General features: G+C 43.2%; 1 protein-coding gene and 1 pseudogene across 1 annotated transcript; one reads left to right on the top strand and one right to left on the bottom strand.

Annotated features, from left to right (window-relative positions):
• Nucleotides 1-7,092: 7,092 nt before the first annotated feature.
• Nucleotides 7,093-8,651, bottom strand: LOC106338289 (annotated as a pseudogene).
• Nucleotides 8,652-10,759: 2,108 nt separating this feature from the next.
• LOC106338288 lies at nt 10,760-11,932 on the top strand. Its single transcript, XM_013777305.1, has one exon. The coding sequence runs from the start codon at nt 10,760-10,762 to the stop codon at nt 11,930-11,932; it is 1,173 nt and encodes a 390-aa protein (XP_013632759.1).
• The last annotated feature ends 5,039 nt before the right edge of the window (nt 11,933-16,971 follow it).

Here is a 16,971-nt window from a genome sequence, read left to right as displayed (position 1 = left end):
CATGTCCTATGGCTGAGTATTACACGACGGTGTAATGTGGCAGTGACCCGAAGGACTTTGGACTGTCGCGCGGTGACCCGAAGGACTGTGGGCCGCGGTCGGTTGAAAGTTCCTTCTTCCGGCCTTTGTGGTAGGGAGATAGGATATTGCCGATAGTGAAGTAGGAACCTAACGTCACCAGGGTCTGAGTTAGTTATATATATTAAATCGTGTTTTGGGTTGATAAACCGTAATTTATTTCAAGGTTGAGTTGGTGGTGAGCTAGCATATGCTAGTTATCTTACTATCTTTTTCCAGCTGCGTATTTATGATATTGCTTATTATTATTCGTTGAATTGGGTTGATTTTATGTTAGGTGAACCTCTCGCTTTAGATTGCTTGGGGTGGGATAACGAGGGGTTGTATTTGTTAGTTGGGGATTGTAACTCGCTGAGTAATGCTAGATTACTCACTCCTCACTCGTTGTTGTTTCGGGTGACCAGTAGCGAGTTTGTAGAGGTCGCGGGAGGCTAGGCTGGCTGGTGTAGATTTGTATCTTTTTGCTTGAGACGCTTTCAGACTATAAGTATGTACTTTTTCTCGCTTGGCATGCCACTACTTGTGTAATATTTTGTGTGTTGAAAACCAGATATTATATAAGATAAATAAAGCGATGTTTTATGTAAATGCCTTGTTGTTTCTGATATTAGCTTGTCCAAGCTAACACAACGTCAGATTGGGATACGGGTTGAGAAGCCTTAGGCTTTGGTCTGACGGGACGTGTTAGCGGGCAGACTGGCCTGGTCGCGAATTGCACTTTTCGTGACCTTGGCCAGATCGGCTGTTAACCCGTCATGTAGCGCTCCCGAACCTTGGTAGACGGTCGGCCCGTCGGTCATGTTCTTGTTTGATTGTTGGCCGGTGGTTCGACCTATGCCTAAAATGGTTTGGGGGTGTTACAGTCGGGGTGGTAGGATTTGGTTACTTTGGATAGAGACCGTTCTTATGACTCTGGTTTACAAAGCGGATCAGTTGATCACATGTTCAGTTGCGTTGCAAGACGAAGAGGAGTTCTTATGTTCTTTTGTGTATGAGAGCAATCATGTGGAAGTAAGAAAGGAGCTATGGGAGGATCTTTGTCATCACTCCAACTCTCCACTTTTTCAAAGCAAAGTGTGGATGATTATGGGAGATTTCAACAAGATTCTTGATTTGAACGAACATCGAGATTTTCAAGTTTGGCGAGATCACCAAATGGAATGAGAGATTTTCAGAAGATGGTTCTTCATTTTCAACTCACTGACATGGGATATCAAGGACCATTGTACACATGGTGTAACAAGAGAGAAGAAGGTTTAGTCTGTAAGAAGTTGGACATGGTTCTAATGAATAGTGTGGCCATGCACAGATTCACAAACACATACTCTGTTTTTTTACCGGGTGGCTGTTCTGATCACATGAGGTGTAAGATTCGAGTGCTGCAAGCCAAGGAGAAAATTAGAAGACCATGTAAATATGTCAATGCCATAGGTAGGTTACCCGACTTTCTACCTATAGTCAAGGAGTACTAGGAGTTGACTGAGAAATTATTCCACTCTACATCTGAAATGTTTCGGTTCTCAAAGAAGCTAAAGAATCTGAAGCCGCTTATTGGAGAGCTAGGTAGAGAGAAGCTTGGGAATCTTACTATAAGAGAAAAAGAAGCACACACTATTCTTTGTGAAAAACAGAAAATTACTCTTTCTAGTCCCAACATGGAAGCGATTCAGAGGAAGCTGAAGCTTATGAGAAGTGGTTAGATGTTGCAGAATTAGAGGAGGTTTTCCTTAAGCAGAGGTCAAAACTTCACTGGTTGGAAGTAGGAGATCAGAATAACAAGACTTTTCATAATTCAATCAGGACAAGACACAAAATACCATGTGAGAGATTAGATGTATAGATGGAAGTGTGGCAAGAAATCACTCGGAAATCAAGATTGATGCAGAGAAATTCTTCTTAGAGTTTCTTAATCAGGTTCCATCAAGCTATCATGATGCTACTGAGGAAGAGCTGGGGATTTACTAGACTTCGAATGCTCCACTGAAGACTGTAGAGCATTGGAAGTAGAGGTTACTGTGGAGGAAATAAGGAAGGTGATATTTTCTATGCCATCAAACAAATCCATAGGTCTTGATGGGTTCCCCTGTGAATTCTTCAAAACTACATGGCCAGTGATAGCCCACGACTTTATGGTTGCAGTTCAGTCTGTTTTCAAGAAGGGATTCCTTCCAAAAGATATCAACTCAACAATTTTAGCACTCATCCCAAAGAAATCTGACACTAGAGATGAGGGACTACATACCCATTGCATGTTGCAATGTGCTATATAAAGTTGTGTTAAAAATTCTTGCAGATCGTCCGAACGTAATCTTACATAAGATAATATCAGTGAACCAATCAGCTTTTGTGAAAGGTAGACTTATCATGGAAAATGTGTTGTTGGCCTCCGACTTAGTAAAGGACTACCACACGGACTCGGTCTTCCCACGATGTGTGATGAAAATAGATAGTTCAAAGGATTTTGACTCTGTGCAATGGTCATTTCTTCTAAACAGCTTGGTGGCAATGGGATTCCCTGAAAAAAATCATTCATTGGATCAAGTTGTGTGTCACTACTCCCTCTTTTTTGGTGCAAGTTAATGGGGATCTAGGAGGCTATTTCCAAAGTGCTAGAGGTTTGAGACAGGGTTGCTCCCTTTCGCCCTATCTGTTTGTTCTCTCCATGAATGTTATCTCCTATTAAATTGATAAAGCTGTGATGGAGAAGAAGTTTAGGTTTCATCCCTGATGCCAATCACTTTCTCTCACTCATCTTTCGGTGCAATTTAATGGGGATCTAGCAGGCTACATCCAAAGCGCTAGAGGTTTGAGACAGGTTGCTCCCTCTCGCCCTATATGTTTGTTCTCTCCATGAATGTTATCTCCTATAAAATGGACAAAGCTGTGATGGAGAAGAAGTTTAGGTTTCATCCCTGATGCCAATCTCTTTCTCTCACTCATCTTTGCTTCGCTGGCAATCTAATGGTATTTGTGGAAGGCTCAAAGGAATCAATAGAAAGGGATCTCTTTGTCTTTGATGACTTTTTTGTATGGTCGGGTATTTCTATAAGCTTAGAAAAATCAATTGTCTACATGGCTGGTATATCAGAAGGAGAGAGGATGAGGATTTTGACAAATATTCCATTTGCTGAGGGTGATCTACCTGTCCGTTATTTGGGATTACCACTGATGACTCACGCCATGAGAAAACAAGATTATATGCTTCTTCTTGAAAAGATCAGAAGTAGAATAAGTACTTGGACAAGCCGGTTCCTATCCTATACGGAAAGACTGCAACTGATCAAATCTTTTTTAATGAGCATGGTCAACTTTTGGGCAACTATGTTTAGACTACCGAGTAAATGTATAAAAGATATTGAACAGCTCTGCTAAGCTTTTCTGTGGACATGCCCGGAGCTATATCCATGGGTCCAAAGGTTGCATGGCAGGATATTTTTAAGACTCAAGATGAAGGAGGGTTGGGCATTAGAGCACTCAAAGAAGTGAATCTAGTTTTTCTCTGAACAGGCCCGGAGCTATATCCATGGGTCAACTTTTGGGCAGCTGTGTTTAGACTACCGATTAAATGTATAAAAGATATTGAACAGCTCTGCTAAGCTTCTCTCTGGACAGGCCCGGAACTATATCCATGGGTCCAAAGGTTGCATGGCAGGATATTTGTAAGATTCAAGATGAAGGAGGGTTGGGCATTAGAGCACTCAAAGAAGTGAATCTAGTTTACAGGTTGAAACTCATATGGAGAATGCTAGCAAGAGAGTCGCTTTGGGGCAAGTGGATAAAAACCAATCTGCTCAAAAAGAAAAGTTTATGGGAAGTAAGTGGTAAAACTTAAGTAGGCTCTTGGATGTGGAAGAAGATGCTAAAATTGAGAGATTTAGCAAAGACTTTCCACATGAAAGCAATAAGAAATGGGCGTCATACTTCCTTTTGGTATGATAGGTGGTCCGAATTGGGAGTGATGTCTGATCTGCTGGGTGGTGGAGGTATAATAGATATGGTATAAGGAGGAATGCCACGGTGGAAGAAGCTATTAAAAATCAACGGAGGAAAAGTAGGCATCGCAGGGCTCTAGTAAATGATATTAAAAGGGAACTGGATTCTATTAAAGGGAAGCAGAATATTGCACTGGACAATGTTGATTTGTGGAGGGGGAACTCAGGTTTCAAACCCAAATTTTTGACTCACGAGACATGGATGCTGTCAAGAGAGACTAAGGCGCAATGTACCGGGGCAAGGAGTATATGGTTTTCTGAGGCTACTCAAAGTTTGCTTTCCACAATGGATCATGTTTCTCACTGGAGCCACGGTGTTGACACAACTTGTGTTCTATGCAAAAATGCTCAAGAAACTAGAAACCATTTATTTTTTGAGTGCTCATTCTCTTCTCAGATTTGGAAACATCTTATTAAAGGGATTTTGCAAAGCTCATACACCACTGATTGGGTTGCAGTTGAAGGGTTGATCATCGACTCGTCAATGAAGAAGAAGAAACTATTCTATCTCAGATATGCGTTCCAAGCCACCATGTACACGCTGTGGAGAGAACGTAATAAGTGTCGACATGGTGATCAAGCTTTGCCTCTGCATGTTCTGATAAAGCTTATTGATAAAGGTATCCGAAACAAGCTCAGCCTTGTGCAGTCTAAAAGACTAAAGGGTCTTGAAGGCATTTTGCAATATTGGTTTGGAACAAGATTGTAAATAGTTTACAGGAGGTAGACATAGTTAGAAGTAGTAAAGGTGTATGATCTTTTTCTCTAAAAATAAAGACACACTTGATGTAAACAATTTTTTTTTTATGAATAAAAATTTAACATTCATTCGAAAAACATGTAAATAAAGAAAACCGAAAATCTTTAATATCTGTTTTGTAGAGAACAAAGTATCTTTAGTACATTTGACTTTTCAGGTATATTTTCTCATCCTCGAAAATACTGATTTGTATTTTGGTCTCTAGTTGACACTGAATGGGTCTTTTGCCGATATAAAAATACTCATAGGGCAAAACAACACAACAGCTCTATTCTTTTCATGAACGCTGCGATCAACGTCAGCGTCAGAATAACACACTACGATGGAGCCAAATTAGACGGAACCGAAAATTAAAGTAGCCGCTACTAAAATTTCTGAGATACAAAATCGAGACATAGCTAACACTAATATTTCCAGCGTTAGTTTCATTCTTTGCTGCTTGCCACGCGACTGAAAAACAAGTTGGCATTGATTCACTTATAAGTGTTATTTTCTTGACGCTGACGCTTTTGACGCTGACGCTGGTTGCAGCGTTCATGAAAAGAACATAGCTAACATGATAAACCCAATGCGTTTACATTATTTAAAGAGTTAATTGTATATATAATAAAAGAGTAAACCAAAACCTTCGTGGTGAAATTAATAACCTTAAATCTGAACTATATTGAAAATTCAATGAAATTAATTAATTAGACTTCATCAGAATTGTGTCGAATAGACAAGTGCCATTACGTAATCAAAATAGAGTTTCTTAAAATCTCATTCAGCGTTATTTTCTTGACGCTGACGCTTTTGACGCTGACGCTGGTTGCAGCGTTCATGAAAAGAACATAGCTAACATGATAAACCCAATGCGTTTACATTATTTAAAGAGTTAATTGTATATATAATAAAAGAGTAAACCAAAACCTTCGTGGTGAAATTAATAACCTTAAATCTGAACTATATTGAAAATTCAATGAAATTAATTAATTAGACTTCATCAGAATTGTGTCGAATAGACAAGTGCCATTACGTAATCAAAATAGAGTTTCTTAAAATCTCATTCACAAAACATGAGGTTTTTTACCTATCAACTGTTCTTTTTTTTTTTTTTAATCAGTCTGAAAGAAGACGGGTATCTCGAATACAATGTCTCACTCGTACCATCAGTTTCTTTCTTTTTTTTTTTTTTTTTTTAACTCAACATCAACTTATCATTAACCAAATGTTTTGATACAAACAATTGTGACCACAATACCTCAAGAGGCTTTAACCACAATGTGATATATGGAAGTAGATGTAGCATCATCTAAGATCACTTATTTGGATCCTACATTGCCTCATCTAACTACCTATCACTTTGACCACCATGGAAACAAATTCACTTTACCAAAATGGTGAAAATGAACTGTCCCTTAAACCACTAATTACACGGGCATTGACTAAAACTGAAAACTAGACTTAACAGATGAATTCCAAACTAAGACCTTGCTGGAGATCACCACTTAATTGACATTCAGAGCTTGGATCATACCAACTCAACGCCAAGGCGCATACTTCACCTTCAAATCCCGTCCAGATATCAGTCGTACCCCAGCCTTATTATATGGATTCCAAGCCAAAAAAACCACATAATGAGAAGATACCTTAGTTGCAGATTTCTTTTCAAACACAGAAACGGGTTCCCCACCAAACTGGTGCGTAAACTGCCACACAAGACTTTCCATCACGAGTTTGTAGTCTTGACTCCAAAACCGAGCCGCCGGAACAGAGCGAAACAACATCTCCTAGAGCATGAGTTTCAGTTCTTCCGGAATGAAGAAAAGACGGGTTCAGATGTCGAAACTAACCGGAGCTCATCCACTAACACCTGCAAAAGAACACTGAAGCTCGGAGGAGAGCGACCACGGCACAGATTAGACATCTACGGAGGTACACAGAGCGATAAGGGGAAAATAGCTCCATCCAAAATCCAACCCTAAAAGCCGACCTCCGACAACGACACCATCCGGACTCAACTCGCTGTGACTCCAGAAGCTCGGAAACCGCACTACACGGCCAGATCTGAGATCTGAAGAGCCGAAGAAGCCAGAGTTCACACGCATCTCGCTGAGGGGAAGGGACGTTAACGAAGGCAAAAGAAAAAAGAGAGAAAAGAAGGTAAAGTGTGACTCTCCGACGACGACACAGCGACAACGCCGCCGGAGAAACGTGGTGGCTAGGGTTTCTACTGACTCTCTCTCTCTCTGTTCTCTCTCTCCTTCGGTTCAAGTCTTAAAGTGAAAGCAACACAATTTGACTTCCATCAGTTTCTTTCTTTGATCAGTCCAAATATATGTTTTGTTACCATTTGCGGTTTAATAAATCAAAATGCAAAAAGAAAATGTGGTAGACCGAACATAAAGAAAAGAGCAAAACAGAAGACGCATACTGCTCATTCTCCTTCTTGGCTAACATTTAATCTCCCAATCTCATCACTCTAGCTTCTCCAGTTCTGACATCCTCTCAATGATCGCCTACATGCAAGAGATTTAATGGCTACTTTTTTTAGTTTACTGCTGCCAACAATAAGCGAGAAAAAAAAAGCTCTGAGATAAGAAGACAAAAAAAAAAGGTTTTATGCGCATCGCTTGCTTGTTTCTTGAAGCTCTCCAGCGAGAATGAATTCATCGAGTATTAAGTACACCTTAAAATGAAACAACAATTGTGAATTACTAGTAAACATTAACAAAGTACGAAGCGCAAGCTTGATATGATAATGCCAAAGAAGAATCATCACTAACCATTGTGAATTAGTAAGTAAATAAATAGAACAAAGAACACATAGAAATTTCGGAGGTAACAATAATTATCCATCAGTATGCTAAGGCCAAACAAGAATCATCCAGGAAGCCCTTAGTTGAAGAATTTGCTAGTCATAGGTGGCAGAAGAAACAGTTACACAATATTTGAGTGAGGTGGATAAGTTAATGGAACACAGTTTGTGATGTTTTGGGGGTACCTTGTGGAAGTTGAAAACCAAATTAAGCTCACAGACATTGCTGAAGAAATTGTCCAAAATCTCGACGAACAAGTAGATACATTCAAGGTAAGCCAACTCATTGTCTGTTATGTCAACGCACAAGGAGAAAAACAGGCCTGCATAGCGCCTGTATATAACCTTATGCGTTCTAAACTGCAACAAAAAAAAAGGTTTACATGAAATTACTGGCAACCAAATTAGAGAATGACACCTATGTGATGCAGTAACATATGCAAGAAGAATGATTCAAAGTGATTTAAAACCATAACCAGCTTCAGCTTATACAAACACATCTCAAAGGCCACTTCGATTGTTTCCTACAACTATCTCTGCAAAATCTCGATTTGATGCCCAAACTAATTTTTTAACACAAAATAATTAACCCTAATCTTGCTAAAGCAAAAAAACCCACATACCTCAACGAAATTGGTGAACTTCGAGTCGCGATTTACCACCAATCTGTGAACCTGAGAGAAATTAAAAAAAAAAAATCAGATGAGAAGCATAGAGGGAGAGAGGGGGAACTGAATCTTGCCTCGTATTCGACTTTGTGTTTCTCAGACTCCTCAAGAGGAACATAGTAATTTGCAAGACGGGTCTTGCCTTGTCAGTTCTGCAATAATATGAATCGGATCTGCAAGAATAAAAACTCGATAACTATTGAGCTTCAGATACCAAATTCGAAGAATCTTAAGAGAGTTTGTACCATTATTATTCATGAAATCACGAGACAAGAACACGCATCCAATGTCTTGCTTCTTGCCGTCGAAAGACCTTCGACTGCCTTTCTGCGTTTGCCGAATGAAGGAATTGGCATACGAGCCAACTTCTCCACTGCCCCCAGAGATAATGGATCTCAGATTTCCTATACCCTCGTTGCTTTAATTTAAATTTTAAATTATACGGTATAATTTTACTGAGTTATACTTCATTCTAGTGGATATTATTAATGTTTAGTTATATTAAATTCTACTGGTTATACTATGTTATAGTAAGTTATATTGATTATTACTAAGTATTACTAACTAAGTACTACTGACTGGTACTACTAAATGCAGTTATACCAAGTTCTACTGAGTTATACTATGTAAAACTGATTACTACTCGAGTTAGTTAGACTGAGTTCTACTAGTTATTCTAAGTTCTATTAGTTATACTGAGTTCTACTAAGTACTACTGAGTTCTACTATGTACTACTGAGTTCTACTAAGTATTATTGAGTTAGTTGTACCGAGAGTAATACCAAATTATACTGAATCCAGATCTGAAGATGAAAATAAATTACAAACACGAAGGAACAAGAACAATAAGAACCCTAAATCATAAAAACCCAGAAATATATTTAACAATCCTAAATCGAAAAAACACCAGAACAATAAAAACCCTAAAATTAAATAGATCTTAAGAATATCCGATCTCTTTCTCTGTTTTTGTCACCTTCTTCGTCGCCACATCAGGCTGAGCCACCGTGGATCTGTTTCTTTTTCTGGTTTTCAGATCTAATATCAAGTTCAACCACAAGCACTTTATAACCGATGTAGCTTATCTTCCATCTTTGATTATGTGGTTATTAGATATAAAACGAAGAAAGAAAGAAGAAATCTTTACTATCGGATTTTATATCGAAGAAGAAAGGAGAAGAAACAAAAAAAAAAGAGAAGTTGCAGAGAGGAAGAGAAAAGAGGCGTTGAGGAAGATAGAAAGAAAATGAAAAATGGGAGAATTAGTAAATAGAAACTGATTCATAGATATTTAGGGTTAATAATCGGGGACAAAAATGTAATCATCCAGTTTTTCGAATTAAAAATAATTCAAAAAGAAAATAGTTTTTACTAAGGTCCTTCATAGATTGGCTTATAAGATAAAGAGGGGCAATAGAACATCTGAGCATGTTATCTTATTCTCATTTGCTCTGTTCTAATTAAGCCGAAAAGGTTGATTCGGTTGCTTGCTCCCTCTCTGTCGGGTATGGGCCTAACCCTCCCAAAAGGCCCACATGATGATTGTCCTCACACATGATCAAAACCAGTGTTTTTAAAACCGGACCGATTTGATGGTTGGACCGGGTTCGACCGTGAACCGGTTATATAGCCGGGTTGGTCTAGTAAATGGTTCGACCATGAACCGGCCACATAGCTGGATTATTTTTCAAAGTTATTAAACCAATAAAAACCACTAAAACTATCGAAAATCTATAAATCATCCATATAAACAAGAAACTAATTTATATTTATAATATTTTATGTTCAAAATTGATTTATATTTTAACTATGCATCATGTTTACTAATATTACTTTTATATTTACATACTAAAAAAATATTAAACCATATTATTGAACCAGGTTTGACCCGGTCGAACCATATTGAACCGTGACCCAAAATATTTCCGGTTCAGCTTCCGGTCCGGTTTTAAAAACACTGATCAAAACAGATGAGCTCGTCTCGTCGAATCGCGAGCCAGTAGTCGACTCGACTTTAGACTACTTTTAGCCAGCCGGCAGAGCAAACGACTGTAAGTCTTCGGCTCGACGACTCGGTTCAGCGGCCCGACACCTCGGCCCAATCGTCGAGAAGGCCCGTTAGGTCAAGTCAAATTAGGTCAACAGAAGACCGTCTATAAAAGGAGGAGGAGAGACAACGATGGAGGGATCCGCAAATCACCACACACTTATTTTCGGCTAGAAACTAGGGTTTTACATCTTATTCTCACCGACTTGTATTCTCCGGCAAACCAGCTTTCGCTGGTTCATTTCCTTGTTTTCCCCTCCTTGTAATACGACTGAGCGTTCACTTGATCTAATAAAACACGTCTTTGTCTTGACCCACCGACGAACTCATCCTTTTCTCTTTACTAGTTTATCGACAGTCTCAGTTCAAACAGTTGGCGCCCACCGTGGGATAGACAGAGTAGCGTCAGCAAAGATCATGGCTCGATCTGACTCGCCGTCCGATGACGAGTCACCTACGACTGAAGGCGCTCCGACAGCAGCGGCCTTCGCAGATACCATACTCGAGAGGATGGCACAGCAAGACGCCGTCCAGAAGGCGACGAACGAGCAACTCGCCACCATCGCCGCCATCTTGGCTCCTTTGGCCGGAAACTCAGGAGATCCGGCCTCGACGGTCCGAAAACAGCTGTTCGACACTTACCGAACAGCCGGCGCAGAAAACATGATGAACACAAACGTCGCCCAGGTTCAAACACCCGGTGGCGTAGATCTCGTTACCATCTGGGAACTCGCCGAGCTTAAGCAGTCGTTCCTGGACATGAAAGACCGAATGCTTGAAGGACCTACTTCGGCTCCGTTAATCGAACGCGTCCTCGCCGAAACCCTAAAAACCCCCTTTTCTCGACGAATCACCGACGTACGGTACCGACCAGCCGAGAAAATCCGCCTTCCGACTTTCGCCGGAAAGGCAGACCCGACTGACCATATCACTGCATTCAACATCGCGATGGGTCAAACTAACTTTTCCGATGAGGAAAGAGACGCTGGCTATTGTCGGCTCTTCGTCGAGAGTCTTCAAGGACCAGCCCTTGGATTGTTCACTGGATTGGAACGAGATTCCATCAACGACTTTCACGACCTGACGTCCGTGTTCCTCAAGCAGTACATTATGTTTACGAGACAAGGAGCGACCCTATCCGACCTTTGGAACCTATCTCAGGGAGCGAACCAAAGTCTCCGCGACTTCATTGAGAAGTTCAAAGCTGTCGCTTCGAAGGTGCATATCCCGGACAGCATCGTCGTTGACGCGTTGATGAATACCCTCTACTTCAAGTCCTTGTTTCGCGAGGATCTCTACAGAAACCCCACCAAGTCGCTTCAAGACGCTATCGCAAGGTCGAACAACTTCATCCGAATGGAAGAAGACACAACAACGATACTCAAGAAAATGAATGCGGCCGCTAAACCGACGACTGCTCCAAAAGCTCCTGAGGCACGCCAAGAACCCCGACAGTACGCCACGGGCAACAAGTCTAATCATCAGAAAAGCTTCGTCTATGTCGTCGAAGGTAGAAACCCGCCCCCGGGATCGACTGTCATCGTGCGCGAGAAGGGTTGGAACGTCTGGGAGAACGACGAGAAGCCGTAGACCTCTTCGGCGCCTTCAACTTTGAATCCTGGCCCGACCGAGCCAAACCTATGGTGCAACTACCATAATTTCAAGGCGCACGATATGAGGAACTGCAGGCATCTGGTCTACGCCATCTTCTCATCTTACGAAAACAGAACAGCCAACGTCGAACTTCCAAGGCCTAGGCAGAACAACGCCAAGAGAAGGGGCAAGAACAAAGAGAAGAAAGCTCATAAAAATCAAGACAAGGCCGTAGCCCGACCCAAACGCGCAGAAGATGACAAACCAGAGGAGCATGACGAAGACGAGGGCGAAGCACAAATCAAAGAAGAGCAACCTCGTAACCGTCGAGGTGTCTAAGTCATCCTCGCACGACCGAGTTCCTCCTCGAACGAAGAAGAGGACAACGAAGTCCGTGACTCACACGAACACTCCAACAAGCGACCAAGTGAGAACGGCGTACCGGAAGAATCGAATGATTTGAGAAACAAGCTCAGGCGAAAATCGCAAATAACCGATCGCATGCACAACTTTAAGGATGATCTTCACTCGATCATCGAGGAGTCCAAGGCTAATAGAGTCGAAAACTCCAGTTTTCGACCCCACCTCAAGCCACGAGTCATCGACCTGCGCGATCAGCTCAATTCGAAATCAGAAGAACTCAGGATCAAGCTCAACCGACCTAAACGTTCTGACTTACGACGAAAGCTGGAGGTGACGAAAGCTAAGAACGGGGACGGACACTAACCCATTGTCGAGGACTCGTCTAACGACCTAAGGGTCCATCTACAAAACAGACGGGTCGAGCGCTCTCCCTTCTTAAACGTGATTATGGGTGGCTCGCCACCTTGCGGTGACTCGGTTCGGTCAGTCAAGGACCATCGACGACAGGCAGTAACCTCGAAGAAATGGCCATCAAACCCTGAGAATGATCCCTCGATCACTTTCTCATCTGACGTTGCCATCGGCGTTCACCTACCTCATAACGACCCCCTACTCGTCGAAGTAGGAATCGCGAAGTGCGACATCGCCAAAGTTCTAGTCGATACTGGCAGTTTGGTTGATATGTTCTTTCGCGATACACTCGATAAGATGGGAATCAATTTGCGCGATATGAAACCATCATCTCGCTCCCTCACCGGATTCAACGGAGCTTCCGAGACGATGATCGGAACGATCAAGCTCCAAGTCTACGCGTGTGGAGTCACACGCACAGTCAAGTTTTATGTTATCCGAACAATGGCTCCATATAATGCAATCCTCGGGACCCCCTGGTTACATTCGATGAAGGCAATATCATCGACGCATCATCAGTGCGTGAAGTTCCCAGGACCGAACGGCCCAGTGCAGACACTTCGCGGGGACCAGCAGGCGGCACGTGATCTACTGATTGCAACGGTGAAGATGCAACAATCGACTCCTCGCATCAATGTAATAGCAAAGCAAATCCAACCTCAAAAAGATGAGATTCTAGAAGTCGCGATCGACGACTCAGACCAAAGCAAAGTAGTCCGAGTCGGCGCTTTCCTCTCCGAAGAAATACAACGCGCGATGATCGACTTTTTGAAGCAGAACGCATCAACGTTCGCTTGGGTGGCGTCAGATATGAGGGGAATAAATAATCGCCAAAGTACGATACCCAGAGTGGTTGGCAAACCCGGTCGTCGTCAAGAAGAAGAACGGAAAGTGGCGCATCTGCGTCGACTTTACCGATCTAAACAAGGCATGTCCCAAAGACAGCTACCCACTTCCACATATCGATCGACTGGTCGAGTCAACCGCTGGAAACGAGCTCTTGACTTTCATGGACGCCTTCTCAGGATACAATCAAATCATGATGCACTCAGACGATCGAGAGAAGACAGCGTTCATCACCGATAGAGGGACATACTGTTACAAAGTGATGCCATTCGGCCTTAAGAACGCCGGTGCGACTTACCAACGACTCGTCAATCGAATGTTCGCCGACAAATTGGAGAACACGATGGAGGTCTACATCGACGACATGATGGTTAAGTCACTCCGCGTGGCGGACCATCTAAATCATCTAAAAGAATGCTTCAAAACGCTGAATGAGTACGGAATGAAACTCAACCCGGCAAAATGCACCTTCGGCGGCACCTCAGGCGAGTTCTTGGGATATATCGTCACCCAGCGAGGAATCGAGGCGAATCCTAAGCAGATCACAGCCATACCTGATCTCCCTAGTCCAAAGAACAGCAGAGAAGTTCAGGGGCTCATGGGGAGGATTGCAGCATTGAACCGCTTCATCTCGAGGTCCACAGATAAATGCCTCTCATTTTATGAGCTACTGCGTGGAAACAAGCGTTTCTTCTGGGACGAGAAGTGCGAAGAGGCATTCGGACAACTCAAACAGTATCTTACGACTTCTCTCGTGTTATCGAAACCAGAAGCCGGTGATACACTCTCCATTTATATCGCAGTATCCTCCACCGTGGTCAGCAGCGTCCTTATCTGAGAGGATCGAGGAGAGCAGAAGCCCATCTTCTACATGAGCAAGCGGATGACCGACCCAGAAACACGATACCCCACCCTCGAGAAGATGGCTCTTGCAGTTATCACGTCAGCGAGAAAGTTGCGTCCTTACTTCCAATCGCATACGATCGAAGTACTAACAAATCAACCGCTCCGCACAGTAATGCAAAACACCAACCAGTCCGGACGATTATCGAAGTGGGTTATCGAGCTCAGCGAGCACGACATTGTGTTCAAAAATAGAACAACAACAAAATCCCAAGTCCTCGTTGACTTCCTGATCGAGCTCGCACCAGAGCTAGAGCAAGACCTAATCCTTCCAAGTCAGAATTGGATACTTCACATCGAAGGATCGTCAACAAAAAGAGGATCAGGAGTAGGAGTCCAACTGCAGTCTCCAACAGGCGAGCTAATCAGACAGTCGTTCAGTTTCGGCTTCTCTGCTTCAAACAATGATCGCAGGACTACGACTCGCTAAGGCAGTCAAAGCAAAACGCCTGAGTGCATACTGCGACTCACAACTCGTTACCAGTCAGTTTAGCAGCGACTACAATGCTCGTAACGAACGAATGGACGCATACCTTAAAGTCATTCAAACACTCGCTAAGGACTTCGAATTCTTCGAACTCACCAAAGTCCCCAGAGGAGAGAACGTGTGCACCGACGCCCTCGCTGCCTTGGGAAGCAGGCTGCGCGATTAGGTGAAACGGACCATCCCCGTCCACAAGATCGACAAGCCAAGCATCGAGCTCCCGCCTAGCGAAGTGACCATCGTAGCACCCATAACCGAAGCCATCCCCATGGACGAGGACCCCACAACAGAACAAATTGAAGCTACCGATTGGAGGACAGAATTCATCAACTATCTGGTCGATGGAAAGCTACCTCCCGAGAAATGGATTGCAAGATGACTCAAGACAAGTAGTGGACACTACGTCGTCTTGGATGGAGAACTTCATCGATGGACCACAACCAAATTACTCTTGAAGTGCATCAACGGCGAAGAAACGCATCTTGTCATGGCCGAACCGTATGAAGGCGCTGCAGGAAATCACTCCGGAGGTCGAGCACTTGCTTTAAAAGTCAAAAGCCTCGGCTTTTACTGGCCAACAATGAACGCGGACTGTCAGGCATACACTCAAAGATGCGACCAATGCCAGCGACACGCTTCGACAATCCATTCCCCGACAGAGCTGCTGCGGACGATGGCGGCACCATACCCTTTTATGCGATGGGGAATGGACATAATCGGCCCTATGCCAAGCTCTCGACAGAAACGCTTCGTCCTAGTGCTAACTGACTACTTCACAAAGTGAATCGAGGTGGAAGCTTTCGCCAACATAACAGAAAAAGAAGTTCAACGGTTCGTGTGGAAAAACATCATCTGTCGCCACGGCCTACCTTACGAAATAGTGACTGACAATGGCTCCCAATTCATATCGAACAAGTTTCGAGAGTTCTGCGAAAGATGAAGAATCCGACTCAACACATCGAGTCCGTGGTACCCGCAGAGCAACGGTCGAGCTGAGGCATCCAAGAAGATCATAATCGACGGGTTAAAGAAACCCCTCGACTTGAAAAAAGGATGCTGGGCCGATGAACTCGACGGTGTTCTTTGGTCGCATAGAACGACTCGACTCCTCGAGGAGCAACGAAATCAACTCCTCTCTCAATGGCCCACGGAGTCAAAGCTATGGCTCCCGCCGAAGTGAACGTAACCAGTCTACGTCGGTCAAAAATGCCACAGAACGTTGAGCTTAACAGCGACATGCTGCTCGATGCTTTGGACGCTATCGAAGAATGACGCGACCAAGCCTTGCTCCACATCCAAAACTATCAGCATCAGATCGAGAGCTACTACAACAAGAAGGTCAAGTCTCGACCTCTCGAACTGGGCGATATTGTACTCCGCAAAGTGTTCGAAAACACTAAGGAACTGAATGCAGGCAAGCTTGGAACTAACTGGGAAGGACCGTACAAGATCGCCCAAGTCATTAAGCCAAGAGTCTATCAACTCGAGACATCAACAGGCGAACCTGTTCCCAGAGCATGGAACTCCATGCATCTCCGAAGATACTACTCTTGAGAACGTATGTAACGATCGAGCAACTGCCAGTTTAGCTCGATCAGACCTCAAAACCAACGAGTGAATGACAATCAGTCACTTTCACTCGCCTAAAAAAAAACTAGTGAATGCGCATTTACTGCCACTTTCGCTCATCAAAAAGGAACTACGAATGGCTTGATCCTCTCCCAGAGGTACGTAGGCAGCCTTAACCGGTCCAACTATAACAAAAAAATCAAAACAAATTCCCTCGACGAGAGGAAGTGCGAATTGTTTTGGCGATGCTTACGTACGAGCACGACCCTGTCTCTCGGACGAACGTACTAGCACTCGCACCCACCAACGAGCATGTCCTGATCAGACACGTGCTCGGGGGACTCTCGGTCGTATCACGGTCCCAACTGATACGATCGAGACGACGGCTTTCAAACAATCGGTTGAAAGTCAGATTTGGCCAACCTAATATTCTAGGATTACATTGAGATCGGTTGAGAAC

The sequence above is a fragment of the Brassica oleracea genome, chromosome C4 (assembly GCF_000695525.1).
Source record: "Brassica oleracea var. oleracea cultivar TO1000 chromosome C4, BOL, whole genome shotgun sequence".
Classification (NCBI taxonomy): Eukaryota; Viridiplantae; Streptophyta; class Magnoliopsida; order Brassicales; family Brassicaceae; genus Brassica; species Brassica oleracea.
The sequence above is the reverse complement of the archived record's forward strand: the minus strand, read 5'-3'. Positions and strand labels throughout refer to the sequence as shown.